Here is a 24,699-nt window from a genome sequence, read left to right as displayed (position 1 = left end):
AATTCCTTTATCAGTAACTGTTCCAAGTCTACTTCTCATATCATTCGAATTGACGTGCATTCAATGACTCATCCCCGAGTCCTCGACACTCTAACACTTTCAAAATGATCAACTCGTCAAGAAGTGTTTTTGCTTTATAAAACTTGAATGAAATAGTGGAACGTTGTTATTGCTAAACAACGTCCACATTTCTTCGGTTTATAATCTCACCATTTGTCTCACACCCAAGGTAATGGAATTAGCTACTCATTACTGAAGCTAAATTGCAAGAAATGTAAATAACATAAAATAAATACATAAAGTAATGATTTGAATGTAAAGAGCGGAAATTAAATGACTTGAATGTAAAAAGCGGAAAGTGAATGACTTGAAGTAAAGAGCAAACTTGAAAGTAATTACGATACTTAATATTTAAATTGCTTTGAATCTTAGAGATAAATCAGTTTAGAACTGATTTTTGGATGATTAGAAACTAAGACCGTTCCTCCCTTTTTATACATAAATAGAAGTACCAAAAAAGATAAAACTGGAAACTTGGGGCCAAAGTAATTAAAAAGTCGACAAAAGTACTTTAAAATAACTAGAGTATTACATCAATTCTAACATGTGATTAATAGCCATGAATCTTCCTAACAAGTATTCAGATCATGGTCTAGCTTAGCTCATTAAGCCTTTCAAAAGAACAAGAAAACAAAAGAATCAAATATGTGAAGTGAATTTGGTTAGGACAAGAGGCGAATCCTTAAAAATTTTCAAGTGGTTTGCGCCATAGTACACAACATATCATTTCGTCAATAACTGTAAAGAAGTTTACACATAAACAAAGTTGCGATCAGAATGAATGGTTGTTCGCTGGGCCTGTCTTTTGCTTCATCGTGGCACAAGAATCCACCGAGCTTCAAGTAAATCCCTTTTTGATCGGGCGTTTCAAAACCTTTTGGCTCACATACAAGGGTTATGGTTCTCGAACGTCATGTGTGACAACAAAGTTGTAATGTAATGTTGTTTGTATAGGAGAGGGTGAATTGGGTGAGGGTAGTCGTCGACAACGTGAAATTTGGGGACATTAACCGATAATAACAATGAAAAAATCATTTTACATTTACATAAGAAAATCCACCTCTTTTGTACTACTATTAGGCGACGTTTGGTTCGCTGAATATTCTTATATTGAATGAAATATGTTAAAGAGAATTTGATTTTGAAGGAATTGGAATGAAATGTCGTTAGGTTTGACCACCTGTTTGCTTGATAGACATTGGAGTGGAATCTGTTAAGGAATTGAAATATGTCTGTTTGGTTCACATAACGTAGCTTTGGAATTAGGATGAAATATTATAAATAACCAAATGCCCCTTTTATAAAAATTTAAATGTGTAAAACAACATGGAATACACCCAAATATAACAATAAATTGATATTAAAATTGTCTCAAAATAGTTAAATCTTTATCAGTAAAACAACTAATTCGATGGTGTCGACAGTGGTCGACCGTGGTTCAGATTGACGGTGGTTGGCAGTGATTCAGACCAGTGGTGGTCCGTGGTGGTTCAAATGATGGTGGTCATCGGTGGTTTAGATCGATCATGGTTCAAATAGGCGGTGATCGACGTTGGTTCAAATCGATGGTGGTCAATGGTGGTTCAGATCGGTGGTGGTTTAGATGGCGGTGGTCGGAGGTGGTTTAGATTGGGGGTGGCCGGCGGTGTTTCAGATCGGTGGTTGTTCAGCTTGGTGGTGATCAGCGGTGGCCGACAGTGGTTCAGATCAATGGTATTCGTCGGTGGTGGTTCAGATGGCACTGGTCACAGTGGTTCAAATCAGTGGTAGTCCACGACGATTCAGATGACAATGATTGGCGTCGGTTCAGATCGGTAGTAGCCGACAATGGTTCAGATCGATGGTAGTCAACTGTGGTTAAGATGTCGATGGTCGGGCGGTTGTTTAGATGGCGGTTGTCAAAGGTAATTCAGATCGACGGTGGTCGGAGGTGGGCGACAATGGTCATATTGGGTTTTATGAGATTAGAATATACTGAGTCAATAACATATTTGGTATTATGAAATTAGAGAATTTCATTTCATTAAACTACCATGTAATTTCTAAAAAATGTTTAATTTCTTTATTTATAGAATTTGTAGGATTTTAAAGATTTATTTCGTGAAAAAAAAAAAAAACCAAATACCCCCTTACTGTACTTGAGATATTTAGATATATAACCTTAAATTAATTAGATCCATAACCTCTTCATTAAGATGAAACTTTTTTTTTTGCATATTAAAGATTTAAAATAATTCAGAACAAAATTTCTAAACGTTTATGTACTTGAATGGTAATATTTGTATAGTTTAGGGGTGTTTTTAGTAATTTAATAAAGCTCTTCCCGTTTGAAATGCCCTATAAAACACCCAAACCCTAATGCGCGTGCCGATCTCTCCAACTCCTCCCTCGTATCGCAGTACCGACAGAAACGCCGCTGCCATTTTTGCCTCTAGGTAAACCCTAATTTTCTCTCTCAAACACATATACATGGGGCTTTCTTGCAGGGACAGTCGCTTTTTATCCAATCTCTTGTTTGTATAGTACGATATAGTCTTTCTTTTGTTGAAAATTTTAGTTTCTGATCAGGTTTCATGTCCGTGCGATCTAGCAAGTGCTTATTTTGATCTGGTTGTATAAGCATTGATGATTTCTCTTTGTTTCGATTTACTTTTGGTACCCGAATGATTAGGGCTCTCGTGCTTCGAGTTCGAGATGTATGTTGTTTTAGCGTCTTCAAAACAATGGCGTTTTTTTTATTTCTTACATCCTTGTTGAATTTCTGTTCTTAACTCATTTGTTTCAGTTGTAAGACATAGAAAATGACCACATTGTGATCGCTTATCATGAACACTTGTAAAAGGGGTTATTGTAATTACTAATGAGTTTGTGCCTTTGTATGGAGTCTGTGGGTAAGAAACTTGTGAAGAATCAAAACAGTGGTTTTAAAATGCTATGCTACATGGTCTTCCATTTTGATATAATGTGCATGTTGGTTCATCTACTGTCGTTTCATGAGATTGGACTAGCCATCCTTTTTTACCCAAGTCTAAATTTGGCTGTTTCTTTGTCCTTGTTATGTTATGCACCGATTTTCCAACTTATGCAGCTTGCAGGCATTCAGTTTAGAATTGTGTATGTTAAGTAGGTTATGGTTGGCTTATTGCAAGTAGGTGTTTGTGGCTTGGAGATATAATGCAACTGCGAACATCGATGAACTAAGAGAGCAAATACTATTTTCTCATATTTGAATTCCCAACTGTACTTGATGGCTGATTCCCTTATTATGTAGAGATAATTTTAGTATAGGTACCAAAAGGCGGTATAACTATGTTTTGTGCTGACCAGAGAATTCAAATATTGGTGCCAGAAGCCCACTTCCATCCAAAAATAGTGAAATAAATTACTTTCCATCTTTAAGATAAAAAGATTAATAGCTTCCCCTTCAGGATGGACACCAAAATTCTTTAATACTTGACAAAAATAACAATTTATTGAGTTTCTTATTTTTTTTTGCACTCATCTTGGGGATGAAAATCCAGGAGCACCAAATTGAACAAAAATACAAAAACAAAGAACACCAAATTGCTAATGTTAAGCAAATTACACATTGTTGGTTGGGTTTAGTAAGATGAACTTGAAATGCTTAGAATTCCTTGATTCCCGCCTTATAATAGATGGCTTGCAGTTTTCGCGTGCACATTGTTTTTATACCTATTCAAGGGTTTGTTCTAAACTTGGCTTTAAGAATTAATCTCTGCCATTTTGTTCGATTGATTATCTGGACTACCAAGAATGGCAGTCTCTTGAGACTCATCCATGGCATGAGTTGTTAGGTTACTATCATGACTTACTCCCAACACCAGGTGGCTCAACAAGTGGCAGTTGTGTTGTCATACCCCCAGTCACTGCTTTAATGGTGGCAGCTACCAAATTGATGCCCAAGTTGCATTTGATACACCAAATCAAATAGCAACCACATTATAAAATCGATGCTAATGAACTAAACTGTAATAATACAAACAAAATATATATTCATTTACTAAACGTTATGGCCCATTAGAGATAAAAAATAGATTCATTGCTTTTTGATTGTTTATTCATGACTTGTGGATGGATAATTCTTATTGAAAATGATACAAACAAGAACAGAACACTAGTATATAGCTTCTTTTGACCAGCTTTTGAGATGAAGTTGTGGGTGAGTGATTATGTTGAAACTAATAGCTGTATCAAACATTTCTTATATTGCTCTGGCATAAGCTGGTAATATGTTTAATCTGCAAGGTTTATGAAGCCATACGGGGACCAAATTAGTTCTAAAAAGCACTGTAATGAGTAAGTTTGATGTTTGCAAGCGAGTATTTACGTAATTCTCTTTCTTGCAGTATCTTGAATTTGTTAGGATGGTGAGGGTTAGCACCCTGAATGACGCCCTTAAGAGCATGTATAATGCTGAGAAGAGGGGGAAAAGACAGGTCATGATTAGGCCGTGCTCAAAAGTGATCATCAAATTTCTTTCGGTTATGCAAAAGCATGGTATGCCTTCTTTTTGATATTTTCTCCATTTTTTCATTTTGTCACTGTAGATGTCCAGGCCTGCTTGTCCCCACCTCGACTAATTCCATGGGACCCTGAAAGATATCAGCCAAGAAAATTCCCAGTGGTCCAAACATATCTTTTCTTTATTCACACACTTGTAAATTGACGTCTTAAGAGAAAACGAGTAAATGATGTGTTTGTTTATGCATCACCTTATTCTGCAGGTTATATTGGTGAGTTTGAGTACGTAGATGACCACAGATCTGGTAAGATTGTTGTTGAATTGAATGGGCGTTTGAACAAATGTGGGGTTATTAGTCCACGATTTGATGTTGGTGTCAAGGAAATCGAGCCTTGGACCGCTAGACTTCTTCCTTCAAGACAGGTAACGTTTTTTCTTGAACAATTTTAAAGCCCATAAAAGCTAGAATTTGAAGTAATTGATATAAAAACTTGCAGTTTGGTTACATTGTGTTAACCACATCTGCTGGAATCATGGATCATGAAGAAGCTAGAAGGAAGAACGTTGGTGGTAAAGTGCTCGGTTTCTTCTACTAGAGCTCGAGATTTTAGTTATTTTGCTGGTAATGATTTTATTAGACTAGACAGCGAAAGAAAGTACGTTTTTATTTGGATATGGGATTTTGTCAAGTCAATCATGGTTTTGATTTTTGTTTGTTTGGGTTTCATTTTTCTCGGTTCAGTCCTTTGTTATGATCGTTTGCAAGTTCTTGAGAACTAAGGTAACGTAATACAGAAGGCAACACATGATTCAACATTCGTTAAGACGAGCATGATTATGCATAAAACCAATCACAGAATCTATAACCCAACACGGTGGATCAAACGTGCCAAACCACACAAGAGGATGGACGATCGTTTGCGCACTCTATGATCGTTTGATGTATCTAGAGGTGGTAATGTCTGATTAACCGGTTACGAGGAAATGGTTCGATCAAGGACCGATTGGGACTGATTTAGGAGTTAGGCTCGGACCGTACCACTTATGGGATTTTAAGAGTGAGTTGAGTTATGAAGGGCTAGTTATTCGGTCCAGTAACGGTTACGAGACCAATTAAAAGGGTTGAAAAAGAGGATTTTATATTCAAACACATTTGTTAACAACCGGAAGATACTCGTGTAATGCGGCAAAATATATTTTGATTTAGATGTTTCATTTTATTTTTTTTGATCTCTGTCGATGTTATAATATGGAATCATGTGGTTTTGAGCTAACAATAATGTTTTATTTTTTAATAAAATATAAATCTAAAGAAATCATAAAAATTAGAAAAAATGTAAAAGTTTTCAATTTTTTTGTAATTTATTTAATTTAATTTAGGTTTAATGACGAAATAATTTATTTTAGGTTTAATAATATAATTTTTATAAAAATAATAATTAAGTATTTTATTAGAACTCGATAATTATTTTAATTATATTTTAAATTTTATATTCAAAATGAGAATTTTATCTTGTATTTGATTATATTTATTTATAATTGGTTACACGAATTCAAACATGAAGCTTAATAGGTCGTACTTACGTACAATTTACTTGTAATCTTTAATTTTAAGTAATATGCATCAATAAACAATACAAAATATAAGTTTTAAGAGTTTTTGTCAAATGCTTTATAATATAGCATAGATAATGTTATAAAACTAATAGTTCATGTATAATTAAAACAACGACATTAAAAAGGCCAACCGTTTAGGTGAAGGGGTCCTAAATGAAAGGTTGAGGGATTTGTCTGTCCAGTTATGATCATACTTAAGACAAGTCAAATGACCGGATAACTGAAATTCCCATCTATAATCGACAATCTGTCAATGTCTACAAGAAAACCGTTAAAATGAGCGTCTAACACACCTTTTGGTATCAAGTATTCGGAAAAGCTCAAGCTTCAACAATGATAAAAACGACATATAAAACCTTTCTTTTTTGCATATCATCAATGTAAAGTTGTTTTTTTTATTTATTTATGAAAACCCAGATGTCTCATAATCCAATATATTTTATAACGTAACAAATGTTTCATAATTCAATATAAATATATGATGGTATAAAAAGCTTCTAAAACAGGTGTTATAAGTTGCAACATATATTAAATTGATGGTGTGTAACAAAATACTCGAAAATGTTTGATAATAATTCATTTTCTTGTACAACATTAACATTAAAGAAAGAAAAGAAAAATAGAAATATTCAATTCTTCTTGTATTTTTTTTGCCAAAGGTTGTGTAGTTGCCCTACTACTCACATACTTCATTCACCACCACCACCGTCCACCACCCTCCTCCGCTTGGTGGTGGTGGTGGTGGTGAGCTTGAACTTCACCGGAGCTTCATAATAATAGAAAAAGAAGAAGAGATGGGATAGTCATGAAAGTGATCAAATATTTGTTTGATTTTAAAGAATGAGTTCTTTAGTTAGTGGTAGAGTATATCTTACGCATATTCTTCCACCATCAACTTTATATATATATAATATATATTCAGACCAACCTGTTTTTTGAGATATGTGAGACATTTTTTTACACTTGAAACTTTACAACAAAACGTTGTGTAAAATAATAATCACAGCAAGTGATGAATCCAAAAAATTAATGGGGGTGGGGGCACGTTGGATGAGACTTGGGAGAGACAAGCATATGGCCCTATGAGACTGGGGAAAACCATGTAAGACGAGGGTAAAAATAGAAGATTTAAGCTAGTCAACAAATGTTTTTGGTATTTGACTGAGAGCCTTTCCCTTCAGTCCTTAAAGGCTAGATCCGTCACTGTTCACAACAAAGCTCTGTGAAGGTAACCTTTACAGCGTTTTTGCTGTGAAGGTTCGACTTCTTTTTTACCTTCAAAACATTTTGCTGTAAAGTTTCAAGTGTAAAAAAGTTGTCTTACGGGTCTCACATGTAAACCTAACCCAACCCAACCCAACCCAACCCTATATATGTATGTATTTATTATAAGTAGTATAATTATAACTAATAAAAGGATTGTGAACATGTAACAATTTTATTTCTCTGTATTTGGGAACTTTGATTTTTGGTTTGTAGTTCGTATAATTAAACTTGATTTTCCTATTTGATGTTAACTATTTAAATGATTTATCACGCATATCCAAAAAGCAGACGGTCTCGTAGCTCAGTTGGTTAGAGCGTTGGTCTTATGAGCCGAAGGTCGCGGGTTCGAGCCCCGCCGAGACCAAATATAATATTATTGTTTTATTTTAATTAAATAATTTATTACTTTGTGCACTATCTTTGTATGTGTATTAATTGTCGTTATAGGGACTTTTATTTCTTATTAGGGTCCCACGTATTTGAATCCTGAATTTATAAATAACTAACATCATTTCTTAGACATTCAACTCACCCAACTTCCATTGAATAAGTCATAGCATTTCGTTCTCAACTCCTTAATTATCCATTTTTGTCAACAAATTGTTATTTATCTACAACATTTTTTAGTACACGTTACTTTATTCAACACGATACAATCTATATCTATAACCGGTTAAGAGATCGAAATTCTAAAAATAAAATCAATTACCATAAGGTTAAGGGCAAAATACGCGAAATATCAACTTACTTTTTCAAAATTTCTTATTATAACATTTTACTTTTATGAACTTATAACAAACATGGTTAATGATAGAATTTAGATCAGTGAACATAATTTTTGTCATCCGCCAACCTTATATCTATTGCATTTTTCTCAACTTGAACTTCATTCCTTCTAGGCATAACTTCATTGTTCTTAGCTATAGCTTGCTCATTTTTTTACTAGCCTTGAGTAGAGTCTCTAGTTTATTATTAGATTGGAGCCTTGATTCTGTCTTTTTCACACTAATTGATCTTTGAGTCGATGCAGTGATGTTTGATAAACTCTCGAAATCTTTCATGAGGTGCAGACATGACCAAACTTAAACCCCTTCTTACATGATACATCTAGTTTTAACATCTCTTTCGCTTCGTTCATCTATGAAAAATACATGTTATATTTAAATTCATAAAACAATGATCAACTAAAACAACAAATACTTACGATATTTTGTTCAGAAGCACCACTTGGATTGATGTTTTAAACTTGATTGATACACCCTCGTAGTTTTTTGACAGCTTTCAGAATGCAAGACATTCGCGTTTCCAATTATCTTATTGGTTGCGAACGGTTCAGTTGTATGATATCGAGTTTTTATTATTGTCCAAAACTTATCTTTTAATTGGTTTCTATTTATTATTGATTTTAATATATATCAAGATAACAATGATATAAATGTATACGAGTATATCTTCATTATCTTTGTAAGATAGTCTAAAGCGATTTTAAACTTGATATTAGGCAGTCAAAAGAGAGGAAGTAGGAAGTTTTAACTCCCTACGGTGCACGAACACAGTTACTACAGTAGTCGGTCACGTCGTTCATATTAAAACTCGACAGCTGTCTACATCCTAATCTCGTGCGCGTCAACACCGGAAACTTTCTCTGTCGGCCTCATTGTTTTCTCCCCATTTTTTGCGAAATTGCTCAGGGGAGTGACCGGCGTACTCTCCGGAAAACAGAGGCACTTAAAAACAGGGAAGTGGCGCGTCTTAGCCCACCGTCGTCGTCGGGAGGCGTATTGTTACTTTTGTCATATGGTACTAACATCCGACTCTTGATCTCCAATGGCAGATCTCTGATCTGGTGTGTGTATCATGTCGATGGCGTACCTTGCTGTTAAATTCATTGATTGGATGTCTGTTTCTAATTTGTGAATCGTTGTTTTGATTGTTTTCGCAGATATAAGCGTGTATATACGCGATTTTTAGGGTTTTTTTTAATCGACTACATTTTGATTCTTCGATGGCCGCTCCACCGGCAAGGGCACGAGCAGATTATGATTACCTTATTAAGCTCCTTTTGATCGGCGATAGCGGTTAGTGCTTTGTTTCCTTATTTTATATTTGTGTTCATATTTGAATAGTTTTGTATACGGATTCTGTGGTTGTATGTTGTTGAAATTAGTTAATATCTTTTAAGTTGCAAAAGTGGTTTTAGGTATTGTGAATGTGGTTTTTGTATTGATCTAGGTTGATTTGGTGCAATTTTTCACAATATAGTGTTTTTTGGTTGAATGTTTGCTTTCTTGGTCGTTGAGGAGTTGTTTCTGTAATACATGCTGTAGTTTTCTTGTTGATGCTTTAGTATTATGTTTGTGGTTTATTCTGAATTTTTGAATTTTGATAGTCTCTACTTTATTCTGAATTTTCCAACTGGTGACCGGTTCTCCAATTTCAAGGTGGTGATTTTGGACCAATAAAAATAATGCATGACGTGTGTCAACTGTGAAACGAGAGAGGGCATTAAGAAATAAGAATGAATGTCTGGCTAGCGGTGTTGTTTTCCGTAAGTGATAAGGAGAGCCTGACCATAAGGATGTATCATTTAACATTGACGTTTTCGCTTTGCTCAGTTGTCATGAACGGTCAGATGGTAATTATGAGAGATCTAGTGATAAATGGAGGAAAATAATATATATGGGATATAATTTCCTATATTTGAGAACTAATGAGAAATGCACTTCACATGAAAATAATGTTAGGACTCTAATTTTATGGATATTTATCTCAACTTCTGAATTTTGGTGGACACAAAAAATATTGTATTGGGTTAACGCTTTTTACTATACTAAGCAGGTTCTTGGGTTCATATTTCCTAATATTTTTGATACAACTAAAGTCGCAGCATGTGCATTACCAATTCAAAGCACAGTGATTTATGACATGATAGATATGTGCAAGGGTGGTGAGGATAGAAATAGCAATGGAAGAATAGAGACATTACATGATTGGCCAGGAAGTCAGGATCTTACTATATTCAGCCATAAAATTACTCTATGCTATCATGGTGAGAGAAATATATGGAGGAGTATGTGTAGATTTCTAGACATAATAGAACAAGAAAACAATAAAAAGGAAACTTTATTGTTATTCTAACTAATAAAGCTAACAATTTGCTAATAACAACCAAAAAGTTACTTAGTATCTTTTTTCTTTCATAAAGGGGTATTTCCATGGGTTTGCCTCAATATCGATATCATCAAAACCTTTAGAGTTTAGACTTGTCCATGATTTAACAAAGACAAACAATTCGACAAGGAAATGGGATTTTCAAGAGCTGGAATCTTATGATATGTTGGGAGAAGCATATAGCGCGAAAGAGTCCAAATACAAGAAAGGCAGATGAAGTAGGTTGTAATATGCCTTGACCTGCTTTGATTTGAGGCAAGAGGTCCACTAGGGATATAAAATTGTTTAAGAAACATGCAATGGCTTCCACACTTGTTGGAGTATTTATTGTACATAGTTTTCTATATAACACTTACCCTAATTGTTCCTTCAAGTTTATCCCAAAATATAATACATAATTTCCAAAATGTTATTTTTTTGAATTTTCATAAGTGCTCTTGTCCTCCCCATAACCTCATAGGAAAAAAGCTAGATCAAGTTTAATATTTGCAGATAATTAGAAACCAAGAAAGCTAATGCATCCCTGAAATCTTGAAGATATATGTCATATGTTCTTCAGCTCAACGTAACAATGACTTCTGATTAGTCGGTGGTGCAAGTAAGTGAACCAGGAACCAAAATTCAATGTCCTCGAGACTGAAATTCCAACTTTTCAGCTGTATATTCAAGATCCTTGTTTTTTCTGTTTTATCAATTGTCATCTTTGATTTAACATTTTCCTCTTCGTGAGTTTTGGCTGTATTATTTTTGGTTCAGCTGATTTGACCAAAGAAGTTTGAAACTATTCCCGTAGCTGTTTCTGGAATTTCTAAAATCAACTACTACTGATGGTTCCTTTTCCTAAAAAAGTTGCATGCTGCATGCTAGGTGTTCTCGTATCTATATAAGTTTGTTCCTTTATCGTAAAGTTGATGTCAGAACAGCTTGTGAGGAGAAATAAGGGTATGTGGAAAAGGAACGGATAGAGGAGGTTAGGTGATTATGTTTGTTGTGAAGCTGGTGCGTTATGGGATAGAAAATTGATATAATTTTGAAGTTCGAAGAAAAATCAAGGTTTTGGCTCTTATACCTGGCGTAGATTAGGAGGCATAATAGATAAAAACATCATTATACTTTTACACGTATTTCAATTACTTTGTCTTTATCGTAATAGAAGATTTATCAATCACATATTAGTACTCCCATAATTATATCAATGACATCATTCTCGTCCAATTTTAATCAAATCACCTAACATTAATCATCACTAATGGTTGAGATGTTAGCATGCTCTCTGTCATCTTCTTCTTTTTCTCGTCTTTTTGACTCAATTTGACCTATCATGCTCCTTAATTTGACTTAAATGGGATGAGAATGATGCAAGTTATATAATTATCAAGTATGGTGTGTGGTTGATACATATTTTTATTGAGTGTGTAATTGGAAAAATCATGAAAGAACAGAAACATTCTTGTCTGTTTCTATAGGATGGGATAGACAAGTGGATGAAAGGATCAAAGAACAATAAAAGCGGGTTAACACCAACACTAGCAAGGGGCAACTAGAGCAAAGCTCACATATAAACAATCATAAAATCACTATACTGTGGTGATGGGTGATTATATCACTATATATAAGACCATTAGACATCAGTGTTCTGAACTTTGCATAGAACTAAGAAACAATAAAAGAGAACTTATTTATCCTAATACTATTTTGACCAATTAAAAATAAATGATAAAGCTGCTAATCATCGTAGTAATAACCAAAAACAAACCAAACGAACCTAGTATATCATACACAGAGGTAGGATCTGGGGGTAAGATATACGCAGACCTAGCCTCTACCCTCAAGGGTGAAAAACGAAGGAAACAAGGATTTGCATTCACGATGTTGTCAGTTACTCCTATTGAATAAATAAATTCAGACTTGTTTTTAAATGGTAATAATACATAGTTTTTCAAAACATAATTTCTTTGCATTTCTTTCACTGCTGTCAGCCTGTGCCTAACTGTTATCTGTTAGTGTTTATCTCAAATACGTGTAATCGCTACTGCTTGGATTGAATGTTTCAGAATTTCATGTCTTAGCCATATGCGACTGATGAAGATGTTATACTCATCATAAAACAGTGTCATGAGGTTCAAGTACAAGCTCTTGTTTTGGGCATTAGCCTGATAGTTTAATAAGAAAACTTGTTCATTCACTACGAAGGACGTAATTTCCCTTGCTCCTCTTAGTTGAGATACAAAAGGGCCTGTTTACCCAAACACTTACTTGTAAGAGTCAACACTGTAACTTACTTTACCGGGTTGATTGTAGTACATCAAAATGGTATAATGTGCAACAATTTACCCGGTAAGCGCTTAGCAGGTGAGAGTCGTCACCCTTACTTACCGGGTAAGACTCTCCATCCTTATCATCGCTCACGCCCGGTAAGATTCTCGGCCCTTGCCATGTTCATCCGTTAAGGTAAATGACCCGGTAAGTTTAGTAAACGGCCCCTAAGTGTCTTCTCCATGACTCTTCTGGATCTGTATGTTCTTCCTTCTCTTCCTGCTAATATTCTCTTTTACAGCAGAAGGTCATAGGGATCTCATTTTTTAATCAATAATGTATTGTCTTCGAATTTTAGTAGGAGCAACTTACTTTCAAAGCCATTTCTCATCAACATTCCAACCTAATCTTATTTTCTATTTTTTGAAACACTTTTTCTGTAGTTATGGTCGATGTGCCTTTGTGAGGTAACATTAATGTTCTGAGCTAGTTATCATTAATCACAGTGTGAATATCTGCTGTTTCTTTTACAGGTGTGGGGAAGAGTTGCCTTCTTCTGCGTTTTTCTGATGGTTCATTCACTACTAGTTTTATCACTACCATCGGGTGAGTTGATTTCATAACTACTGCATGAAACTGTTGATTATTAATTTTCTTTCAGACATCACTAAGTTCTTGCTACAGTATTGATTTTAAGATAAGAACCGTTGAACTTGATGGCAAGCGCATCAAGCTTCAAATTTGGGACACAGCTGGTCAGGAACGATTCCGGACAATCACAACTGGTACAACTTGGTTTTCTTCTATCCTTGTAATTAAGATGAAAGAACTGGTCTTCACCGAGAATTTGTCTATATATCGTCAAATATTTATAAATTTAATTATGCTGTGTTTCATATTATAATGCTATGTAATTTACACTTTGGTTCCTCCAAACTCCAGCTTACTACAGGGGTGCTATGGGTATTTTGTTGGTGTATGATGTTACAGACGAATCATCTTTCAATAGTAAGGTTTTCTTTCCTCAACTCTTATAGTTGAATTCAGCTTACTCCTTATCTCACAACTCATTCTAATTAGCTTATTGGCCATCAGTTATTAGTGAGGGGTGTCATGTAGCCTACTTTGAGCTAAACATGATCGGGGGTATGCCCCATTAGAATGGCATCCAACACAACTTACTTTGCTCAAAAAATCTGTCAAGGGATGGATAAGTGATTGTACCATACAAACCTTTATGGTGCATTTGGTATGCGGGACAAGATGGGCCACCACAGAACAAAAACCTGTCGTCCCATGTTTGGTACGACATAGACCAAGACTAGACAAGACCGAGTGGGATAAAAATGTACTTTTTTTGTCCCACCAACAAAAATAAAGGAGACGAGACAAGACCAGTAAATTACTAAACTACCATGTCAAATTAAAACACTAGAACCTTCCACAATTCTTTCACCTGCCTACCTTACTCTTGTCTATACTGTTCAGTACCCCTTTGCATACCAAACACATCCTTGCATTGTTTCGGCTAACATAGAATTATTCTGGACCTTCTATTGATATTCTTCTCTAATATGCACGATGATGCCACATATATGTTGGCTCATTGTGATGAATCTCATTATTTACCGTCTTTGCATCCCGGTTTGCCAGACATAAGAAACTGGATTCGCAACATTGAACAACATGCCTCAGATAATGTCAACAAGATCCTGGTTGGGAACAAGGCTGATATGGATGAAAGTAAAAGGGTATGCCAGTGTGTGTATTTGTGCTTTTTGTAGCTACTTTGATCAAAGTTTATCCATCAAGAAACCAAAAAACCTGACATCATCACATCTTCTTGTAGGCTGTACCAACCTCAAAAGGACAAGCACTTGCCGATGAATATGGCATTAAGTTCTTCGAAACTGTAAGTGAAACCAGCAAACTCCTTAGATGGCTAAGAGAGAGTCTTGAATAATTTCCTGTTTTTGGCAGAGTGCAAAAACAAACCTAAATGTGGAGCAAGTTTTCTTTTCAATAGCAAAAGATATCAAGCAAAGGCTTTCAGACACCGACTCCAAGGCCGAGGTATATCGTCACAAAAGGGGTTATTTAGGAGAATGAGAATAACCTTCTAACATATTTTCTTTAAATGCATGACCTTCTAACAAATTTTGGAACACCTCTTCCTAACAGAAGAATATCTCTTCCTAACACAAGAATTCCTCAAAATTAGTATATATATATATATATATAGGGTATATTTCAAATGCAACCATGTTCATTTGTACAACCAATGCAACCCAATCAATTGAGATATTTGTGGAAATGATAAGAGTTCATTTATTATGATTTGAATATTTATGGAAGATGATTAGAGTTCATTAATTATGATTTATACTTCATATTAGGAAATAATCAAACTTTTATGAAATCACATATTCATCAAATTAAATGGACAGTTGAGATTGAGTTGTATTGGTTGTACAAATGTGAAGGGTTGCATAATAACTCACCCTCTCTCTCTCTATCTCTCTCTATATATATATAGGATTATAGGGGAGTAATCAAATGTTAACCCCATATTTTGTGAAAACCGTGAGAACTTTTACCTTGAGGTATTGTTTGATTTGTTCTACATGACGATTTTTCATCTAAGATAGGGGGATAATCTTTTGAAACCCCATATATTCAATGGCTTATATTTGAAACTCCCCTCCCCTCTCTCTCTCTATATATATATATATGTATGTATGTATGTATCAGGAAGTTTTCAAAATAACACTGTCAAAGTTGCTTCAGAAATACGACCATTTAATGTCTAACAAAACTGCTGTAACTAAAACAAAAGTGTCCTGAATCCTTAAAACTACAAAGCTGATAGATAGGTTTGATTTTGAATGATTGCAGCCATCGACGATTAAAATTAACAAACCAGATGCAGCAGCTGGAGACGGTCAGCCCACACAGAAATCAGCATGCTGCGGTTCTTAAACGGACACAGAATTCTCCGTGGTGCTGCTCCGGTGGGGGGAAATGATGGTGAAACTAACTGTGACAACAATATGATGATGATGATGGGAGTGCTTGTAAACAACTTTATCTCCCATTGAATTGGACCCTTGTGATAGTATGTGAAAGGTAGGAGGTTCTATTATTTCGAAAATCATTTTTCTAGTTCTGTTTCACATGAAGTACGTAACGCCAATATCCCTTTTGTTTCATGTTTGTTTGTATTGTTCTTTTTCTTGCCATATCTTATCTTATAGCACTACCAATGGTATCTAGGAAATACAATGATTGTAACTATACTTATTGTGAGATCTTGGTCTTGTTATTGGCGTAAATGCCCGTTTCTCTTGTTCATATCGAGTCCACTTTCGTTATTGGTGTAAATGCCTGTTTCTTTTTTCATATCGACGGCCCACTTGGGATACTAGCTATCGTCCTATCCTAGAGGCTACCTTGTTAAGCAACTTTACCCTTAATCGGCTACCTTAATTCATCGTCTCTATAAGTGTTTTTATTAGAGGTCATGTTCATGGCAACGGCTAATGCTGCTGCTATGTCTGCTTTCGGTTTCTCATCCTATGGCCTCATCGGTTTGCCTCCTTACTTCCAGGGACGAACCTTTTGTGGGGGGGGGGGGGGGGGGGGGTTGTTGTGGCACATGCACCATTTCGTTTTTCGGTCGTAGTGTAAAAATACAGGGTCGTTAAAAGTGTGACCGCATATATTTTAAAACCACAATAAGGACACACGCAATCTCTGGTAGAGTTGCTTTGCATGAGTTCTGTCCACCCAAGGTTCGAGTTTGAATCTTGTTAGTGTTATTTTCTTGGGTTTTTTAACTTTTAATTTTAGATTTATTATGTTTTTTAAAAGAATTTGTAATAAAAAAACTTGAACACGACCACATAGGAAAACAATGAACTAACCAACATATCAATAATAATTTTATGAAAAATATCCTTATATTTGTTTCTTATACTCAAAATATGTCACCGATTGATTTTTTTTAGGTCCGTCTCTGCTCACTCTTGTGACCGAAATGCTTATAAACGTGTCCAAACCACCATGGTCTTTCCTAGGGCTGGCAATGAGTTAGGTTGGGTTCGGGTTCGGGTTCAACCCATTTATTAAACAGGTTGAAAATTTTAACCCAACCTAACCCATTTAATTAAATGGCTGAGATTTTTCTACCCAACCTTTTACCTAAATGGGTTAAGAGCGGATTGACCTGTTTACGATTTTCTTAACCCAATCTGTTAAATAAATGGGTTAAAGCTGAGTTGACCCATTTAATTTTAAAATTTTAAATATAAAAAAACTAGACTATTTAATTTTTTTTTGAATAAAACACAACCACAAATACAAACAAATTGTTCAAAGTTTGAATAAAACACGACCACAAGAAATATATTGTTCAAAATAAGTTGGATTGGACTTTGGATGCGATAATGGAGTAATGGAATAAAGAGTTTTCTTAGGGTTTCATGATGATTAAGAGTAATGGAGGCGATTGGAATTTAAAGTTTCATCTCACAAAGATAGGATTTTTAATTAAGAATAAAACAAAATAAAAAATTAGAATACTAGATATAATATTAAAAATAAAATAAAATTATATAATATTTTAAATGGGTTGAAAACGGGTTGAAAAATTCAACTAAATCCAACCCATTTATTTAAATGAGTCATGCAGGTTGACCCATTTCTTTAAATGGGTTGAAAATCTCAACCCAACCTGTTAATTTTGGATTGGATTCGGATTGGATCTTTTTTGCCACCCTAGTCTTTCCTCCCTCACTTTATCCATGCTAGGTGCCACCCGTAGCTCCATTTAAAAGACCTTGTTCGGTATCTGATATTGTAGCATATCCTCATTTATGCCATTTCCAACTCCCTATGTTGTGCCTTATTTAGCATCGAAACACTTGGAGCCGAACTATCTTATGGTGTCTAAATCATGAAATGGAACCTTTACGTATCCTCAACGTGTACGTAACACCCTCAAATCTGAAAAGAACGACTCATTTAAAATTTTGATAAAACATTAGATAAGTAATTAAATCCCTTTCTAAAGTCGACGTTGATCACCTACAATGGCGATCGAAGTTTTAACATTGATACATAATATTCCAAAACTTTACAAAAGACTATATTTAAGGCGGGTGTTACTAAAACCTATTAGTCGTTATTATCTTCAAAGTACGGAAGACGTCACCGATTAGCTAGATCTTTCTCGTGCCTCTAGCTAGCACTCAATTCAACACAATGTCGATAGCACCAATCCCAAACGAGGACCTGATGTACATGCCGGTAAATAAAAATGTTAGATTTGATGCTTAGTGAGTTCAAACAATTTTATCTTTAATATAAAATAGTAAAACTAGGAAAATATGTTATTCAAATCACAACTCCAAAACGAAATATATTTAAAATAAAAACAATATCTTTTTCAAAACCATTATTTTAATGATAAAAACCTGGTGCCCAAGATACCCATTTTAACATGAAGTCAAAATCCAGTACTCACCAAAAACGTGAATAAGATTTAAGATTCAAATATTGAAACATGGATAAAATTCTATCATCCAAGACGACCAAAGAACATGGAAAAGGTTTAATGCCCAAAACAATAAAGCATGAATAAGTTCCAAGATACCCAAACCATGAAGTGTGGATACACTTCATACCCAAAACAACATTGAAGACATGGATAATATAGTATCCAAATATAACACATTCTAGTGACAGGGGAGACTTGTTTCCTTCAAGTGGCAGAAAACTAAGTAAGCCACATCGAGATATTGACGAGCAAATCACCCCCAACATACAAACCTTGGTAATTATTTGAGGTTTAGACAAGAACATCAAAACTCCTTACTTAGTCATTCCCCAAGTTACAAGTTGAGAACATCAAAACTCCTTACTTGCTCTGAAGATTCTAAAGAGAGGACATCAGAACTCCTCTGTCCCAAACCATTGATATCAAGAAGAGAACCTCAAAAATTTCTCTCTTGTCACAACCAAAAAGGCCCAGACTGAGAATATCAAAACTCCTCATTATGCTAAACCTTATGGCTTTGAGTCGAGAACATAAAACTCCTCGCTTAGCAAAACACGACTGACACATATGCCTATGGATTCAATGCATTAATGCCCAATTTACATGACTCTAAATGAATTAGCAACACATTCAAAACATATAATTCTCAAATAACAATGCAATATCTTTATAAAAATGTGAATATCTTTATCATCAGTTCAAACGTTGGGTAAAATCTCAAAACACATCATAACTTCAAGAAAACATTTCCAAATAAGTAACAACACCCAAAATGTGTCCAACAACTCGAGCATATACATTTTCGAATGATTTATAAAAATCAAAATACGGAAAGGGTGTTAACATCGAATAATCCCATATGAAGAATAATTCAATCAAAAGAACACACGCTTATGATTTATTTATCAAAAAGTCTAAAAATCCCATATACATATATACTTCTCAAGACCAAATGTGTAAAAGATGCAAATCTATCAAGTAATCGACAACATTTGATAAATCTTAAGGTATGCACTTCAAGATTCCAAAGTTAACAATTTTGACATGTACAAAGTTTTCACAAAACAACTTGAACTCATATTGCTAGGTTAAGTTAAACCCAGCTTCCCAAAGATAAGGATTTAAGATCCCCAAACAAGTACACTTTTATAACCCATTCTCGAAGATTCATCATTTCCTAGCAAAAAAGGTAAAAACCTGTAAATCTCACAAAATAATCAAGTTGGTCAAGATCTATAAATATGCAAAATATGTCAAGAGGCAAGTTCTAGGAAACTGAAATGAAAGGTTTTAACATGAATAACAGTTTAGAAATGTTAGGATGAACTTACAAATTGGTTTTCAGGCCCCGGGTTCAATCCTGCTTCACTGGCGTGAAGGCCGGGTGCGAAGAAAAACTGTCCAAAAATGATTTTTTCTTAACTATTTACTATCAAGTCTAACCAATTCAAGATAGGAACTAAGGTTTATTCTAAGGTCAAAGATGCATTTAAAACCCGTAAATATACACACAAAAATTATGGTGTTACATGTTACCGGTCATAAACTTGATTTGAGGAAAAAACGGAGTCTTTGTCTAAAGAAATGCGTTGAGAAAGGGCAGATGTATAGAACTTTTCAACGAGATAGTGCTTATTCAACTCTCTCAAAATGGAATCTATTCCAAACATATATGCCATGGTTCTTTACTTCGACAGGGTACAGATATCTAAAGTTTTTATTTTTAGATATTTTTTCAGACCTATTGCCGATACTAAGTAGCAGTCAAAAATTTGTATCCATTTTTCATGATATTATGCATGGATCATGGCGAATTCTTCAGAAAAAATTCTGTCTTCCACAATGGAATCTGATTCATATGTAATAATGTCAATCCAGAAGCACCTAATCAGATAAACTCCCATCAATGCTTTTAGTTGATGCTATAAGCCTCGTGTTTAGATCATCAAAACTCCCCGAATTTCTGTCGTGACGACAAAACGTTCACCTTTCGAAGAAAAAACTACCTTTCAAAAGCCTCTGTGAAGTATTATTGATGAAACAACTTTATTTTGGATAAAAAATGCAACTTTAAAAACTTAGATTTTGGAGGAAATTAAAAAATACAGAGAAATAAAGAGTATATAGCTTGGATAAGATGGCGTGAGAGCTCCTTTTTTTTAATTTATATTTTAATCTGTGAGGGTATCATGAAATTAACTAAAGAACAGTATCAGTTTTTTCAATGAAATTGTTCATTCTAATCTTAGAGAATTGTAACTGCTCTTATATTAAATGCGAGATTTAACATGAAATGATTGTTGTAGTAATTAATGGGCAGTTAATTACACAAATTTATAAATACAACAGTTACAAACTACTTAAACAGATCAGAAAACAACTCAAAAGTACTTCAGAGCCAGAAACCCTCAAAGTCAGAAGTCTCTGAATCAAAAACACTTTCGAATCAAAAGCTTATGAACAAACTCAAAGGCTTCTGAAGAGGACTAAGGGGTCGTTTACCAAATACTTATCCGGTAAGCACTTATTGGTAAATTTCAACATCATCATTACTTACCGGGTAAAATTTTAGTCAACAAAAACGACTTTATATGCAATAATTTACCCGATAAGAGCTGATCGTAGAAAGAGTCAGTGCAAAGTCACATACTGAGTAAGATTTTCGGTTCTTGCCTCGCTCTTACCGCATAAGATTATTTGTCTTTCCCATATTCATCCGATAAGGTAATATAACTTGATAAACGCTTACCCGAGTAAGTATTTGGTAAACGGCCCCTAAGAGGCTTCTGGATTTCACTTAGGATATTTAGAAACTCATTCTCCTAAATGCTTCTCTTCATAAGAGCATCCACAATGGAGGTTGCCGTTGAGGTTCCTCTTTAGATTTTTACAAGAACCTCCACTGTGGGATATAAGTTCTTGTTCAGTCACGTATTCTTTATTAGAACTCAGGTGGTTGAACACGAACCTGAGTTCTTATATACATTTATTTTTTTGTTATTATTTTATTTATTATCTTTTTAACCATTATTTAAATAAATCTATAAAATATATAAATTAAAATTGATATAAAAAATATAAACTAATTATAATAAAACAATTTTTTTTAACAATTTTGTCTTATTTTTCATTTATTGTAAATTTTTTTACATGTTTTTATATTAATAAGTTTAATTTTTATTATCTCATTATATTATTATATTGTTTTTTAAAGAACTAGATAATTCAACACAAATATTTCAAGATTCTAAATATGAATTCCAAGAAAATCTTCAACGAAATTCTAAAACGCACTCAAATAAAATTCATAATCTATTTCGCTCCAATTTGATTGAACATATTTTATCGAATCGAAATTACGAGTGATCTATATTGCTATTTATTATTTAATCTTACTTATTATAAATATTAATATTTGTGTAGTTTTACACTTTTTTAATTGAAGTATAAAATTATGTTTATGTTTTAATTGTTTTTCATATAGGTTAACCAAATATATAAATTACAAATTAAAATTAATATAAAAAGTGAAATTAATAATTTATATATATATATATATATATATATATAAATCTATAAATAAAATTACATTTTGTAAATAAAAAAAATGAAAAGTGAGATTTTTGTAAGAACCACTATTGTGAGTTTTATTGAGATTCTTATTTTGTTGTGGTGACAATCATGTAACAAGAGAATTACTATCAAGTGAGGTTCTTAGAGGTTCCACCATTGTAGATGCTACAATCTGCATAGGTTCCGGTTCGCCACCCCTAGCCCCACCCCACCATATGGCGCCATCCATCTAGTGTGCACTCCATATCTCTTGGTGATATAGCTTAACTACCAACCTCATATTCTTCTTTAAATCCAATTACATAAATCGTTCGCTAAAATCACCTAAAAATGGATCCATATTCAGCCCGAATCATGTTTTGGAAAAATTTGTAAAATAAAACCAATTCAACAATATTTGTTTTACGTCAGGTTTCATGGTTTATTCGAATCCTCTCAACGATGGTTATCTCAACCCACGAGTGGTGCCATAAACCACCATGACTATGCTCGTATCGGTTGGTTGTGGTCATGCAACGTAATTGTTATCAAACACAACCATACCATTTTAACCATTCGAAGTATAGATGGTATCCTTATTAATTAAATTAAAAAAAATATATAACAAACAAGAGTATATATATGGTGCATTCCGTTCATATAGTTTGCATATGAAACTAGCCGAATGCTAAATAGCAATGGCCGCCGTTCCACTACGTCTCCAGATCTTCACTTTGTTCTGAAAGGGCGTCAAATTCAGATCCAAACACAATCCTCTCCTTCCGCCGTCTACCTCCTCTACCACCGTCACCGCCACTTTCGTCCGAACACTCTTCTCCGCCAGAGCATCACGATGCCTTCGCATGTGACCTCCCAATGCCTGCCCGAGTTCGAACTCCAATCCGCAAATCGAACATTCATGTGTCTTCGCCTTCGCCGGCGTTTCATCGGTCGATTTAGGCCGCTTGTGGCTGGTACGGTGGCCTCCGAGCGCTTGGAACGTTGAGAACTGCTTGTTGCATGTCTTGCAATGGAAAACCCTACCCGATCCGGATTGACCAACACGATTGAGGAGCGTCAAGCAATTGGCCATGGCTAAGTTCTCTATCTCTCTGTCGTTCTCCCAATTTCTCTTCATTTCACTGCTTAATTTTACAAAACTTCAGAAATTATTTGGTGAATTGTTTGGATTACTTGTGTTCTGAAACGCATATATATACTGTCCGACGAACACGCACTGATCTTGGAGTTCTCATATGGGGAACCGAAGAAAGGTTTAGTGTAACGGCGTAAGCGATGACGTAATTTTGACTTTATTGACTCCTTTTCCAGAAAGGTTGACCAAACTTCTAGAAAGTTCCTCTCAAATCATTGACTTCGAGTCAAAGTGTTGGTTGTTTGTTGTTGTTTCTAAAGGCTCGATCGAGAGAATTACAGCGTTAATATAATTCTTCTTTTTACACCAGAGTTCAAAATTATTACAAAATATAAATATTTAGAAAAACAGTTGGACCACAAAAACCGGTCAAACCAAACTAAACCAAACCAAACTGTTTTTCGGTCTAGTTTGGTTTGAGAAAACGCTAAACCATGAGTCAATGTCTTGCCTATAATTTAAGGTATCAGCTTAAACCGTCTATAATATGTAGGGGGTGTTTGGGATTGCGTATTTAAGGCAACTTATGTTTTGTTTGTTTGTTGTAAAAGTGCTAATTAACTTATGTGGTATTAAACCGGAGTTTTATAAAAAGTGTTTGAATTAGCTTATAGCGGTACTAAAAAGTTGATAAGTTATTTTTTTAGTGTTTAACAAATTTTGCTTATATATGTAAAATGACTAAAAAAGACAGTCTTCTATATTATTGACTTATGAGAGTCTTTGAGATTGCTTATTAACTTATTTGATTTTTTAACATATAAAAATTTATGTTTCATCATTTATAATAATATCTTTGACAAAAATTTATATCAATAAGATTAATAATTAACAAATATTAACAAAACATGGTTAAAATGGTAAACTGATAATAAATAATTTTTCAAAAGTCAGAAAAGATTAACTTATCAAAAACTGCTTATTACCGATTTAACACCGATATAAGCAGTTTTATTTTTTCTCATCCAAACACTAGCATTTAGCTGATCACCGGTGCTAGACTGAAATAAGTCAAGCAACCAAACAACCCCTTATTATTTGACTCATTGCTTTCTCGTTCCGTATTTTCTTATTTTTCTTATCTTTCGTTAATTCTCAACTGTCTTTTCATTTTTATTGTTTGACTTTTTTTTAACTGTTATTGCTTTTTGTTAAAATACCTAACAATGTATATGGTTTATGGCCTTTTTTTTGTGGTTCAGAGGAGCATATGTGTATAATTTTTTTATCTCATGGGCAATCTTAATATCAAACCGTTTGAAACTTTCAGATCAAACCGTCATTTGATGGTTTGGTTTAATTGACCTTTGTCACTTTATGTCAAGCCACACGATTTTAATTTTTTCCAAATCATTTTTATTGTTTAATTAACACCCTAGAACTCAGAGCTAATTATATTATGTCAAGAAAATACAATGATATATATAAAAACGAAATGTATTTTGTTACATTTCGTTTTTTAGTATCATGTTTCTAAAACCATTGTTTTAGCATCTAAAATATGATATCTTAAAATTATAAAGTATTTATAAATAAATATAATATAATAAAATATTATATTATCATTAGATACATATCAGA

The 24,699-nt window shown here is 34.1% G+C and overlaps 3 protein-coding genes and 1 non-coding gene across 5 annotated transcripts; 3 read left to right on the top strand and 1 right to left on the bottom strand.

Moving 5' to 3' along the window:
* The first annotated feature begins 2,420 nt into the window (after nucleotides 1–2,420).
* On the top strand, nucleotides 2,421–5,257 carry LOC112506771 (40S ribosomal protein S15a-like). Its single transcript, XM_025111034.1, has 4 exons — nucleotides 2,421–2,495; nucleotides 4,428–4,578; nucleotides 4,806–4,966; nucleotides 5,041–5,257. Exons 2-4 carry the CDS (start codon nucleotides 4,446–4,448, stop codon nucleotides 5,137–5,139), a joined length of 393 nt encoding a protein of 130 aa, XP_024966802.1. The 5' UTR covers nucleotides 2,421–2,495; nucleotides 4,428–4,445; the 3' UTR covers nucleotides 5,140–5,257.
* A 2,459-nt stretch (nucleotides 5,258–7,716) lies between these two features.
* On the top strand, nucleotides 7,717–7,790 carry TRNAI-UAU. Its single transcript has one exon. It is a non-coding gene; the product is annotated as a tRNA-Ile (tRNA).
* A 1,248-nt stretch (nucleotides 7,791–9,038) lies between these two features.
* LOC112505730 (ras-related protein RABE1c) lies at nucleotides 9,039–16,204 on the top strand. 2 transcript variants are annotated; one of them, XM_025109676.1, is made up of 9 exons: nucleotides 9,039–9,226; nucleotides 9,369–9,504; nucleotides 13,387–13,459; nucleotides 13,538–13,638; nucleotides 13,796–13,861; nucleotides 14,507–14,604; nucleotides 14,703–14,765; nucleotides 14,834–14,926; nucleotides 15,749–16,204. In XM_025109676.1, the coding sequence occupies exons 2-9, from the start codon at nucleotides 9,432–9,434 to the stop codon at nucleotides 15,830–15,832; spliced, it is 651 nt and encodes a 216-aa protein (XP_024965444.1). In that variant the 5' UTR covers nucleotides 9,039–9,226; nucleotides 9,369–9,431; the 3' UTR covers nucleotides 15,833–16,204. The 2 variants fall into 2 exon arrangements, with proteins under 2 accessions (XP_024965444.1, XP_024965445.1); XM_025109677.1 differs by having other exon boundaries at nucleotides 9,046–9,272.
* A 6,267-nt stretch (nucleotides 16,205–22,471) lies between these two features.
* Nucleotides 22,472–23,148, bottom strand: LOC112507682 (zinc finger protein ZAT7-like). Its single transcript, XM_025112346.1, has one exon. It carries the CDS (start codon nucleotides 23,098–23,100, stop codon nucleotides 22,651–22,653), a length of 450 nt encoding a protein of 149 aa, XP_024968114.1. The 5' UTR covers nucleotides 23,101–23,148; the 3' UTR covers nucleotides 22,472–22,650.
* Nucleotides 23,149–24,699: the final 1,551 nt, after the last annotated feature.

Source organism: Cynara cardunculus (assembly GCF_001531365.2).
Source record: "Cynara cardunculus var. scolymus isolate 2C chromosome LG 2, CcrdV1, whole genome shotgun sequence".
Taxonomy (NCBI): Eukaryota; Viridiplantae; Streptophyta; class Magnoliopsida; order Asterales; family Asteraceae; genus Cynara; species Cynara cardunculus.
The sequence above is the reverse complement of the archived record's forward strand: the minus strand, read 5'-3'. Positions and strand labels throughout refer to the sequence as shown.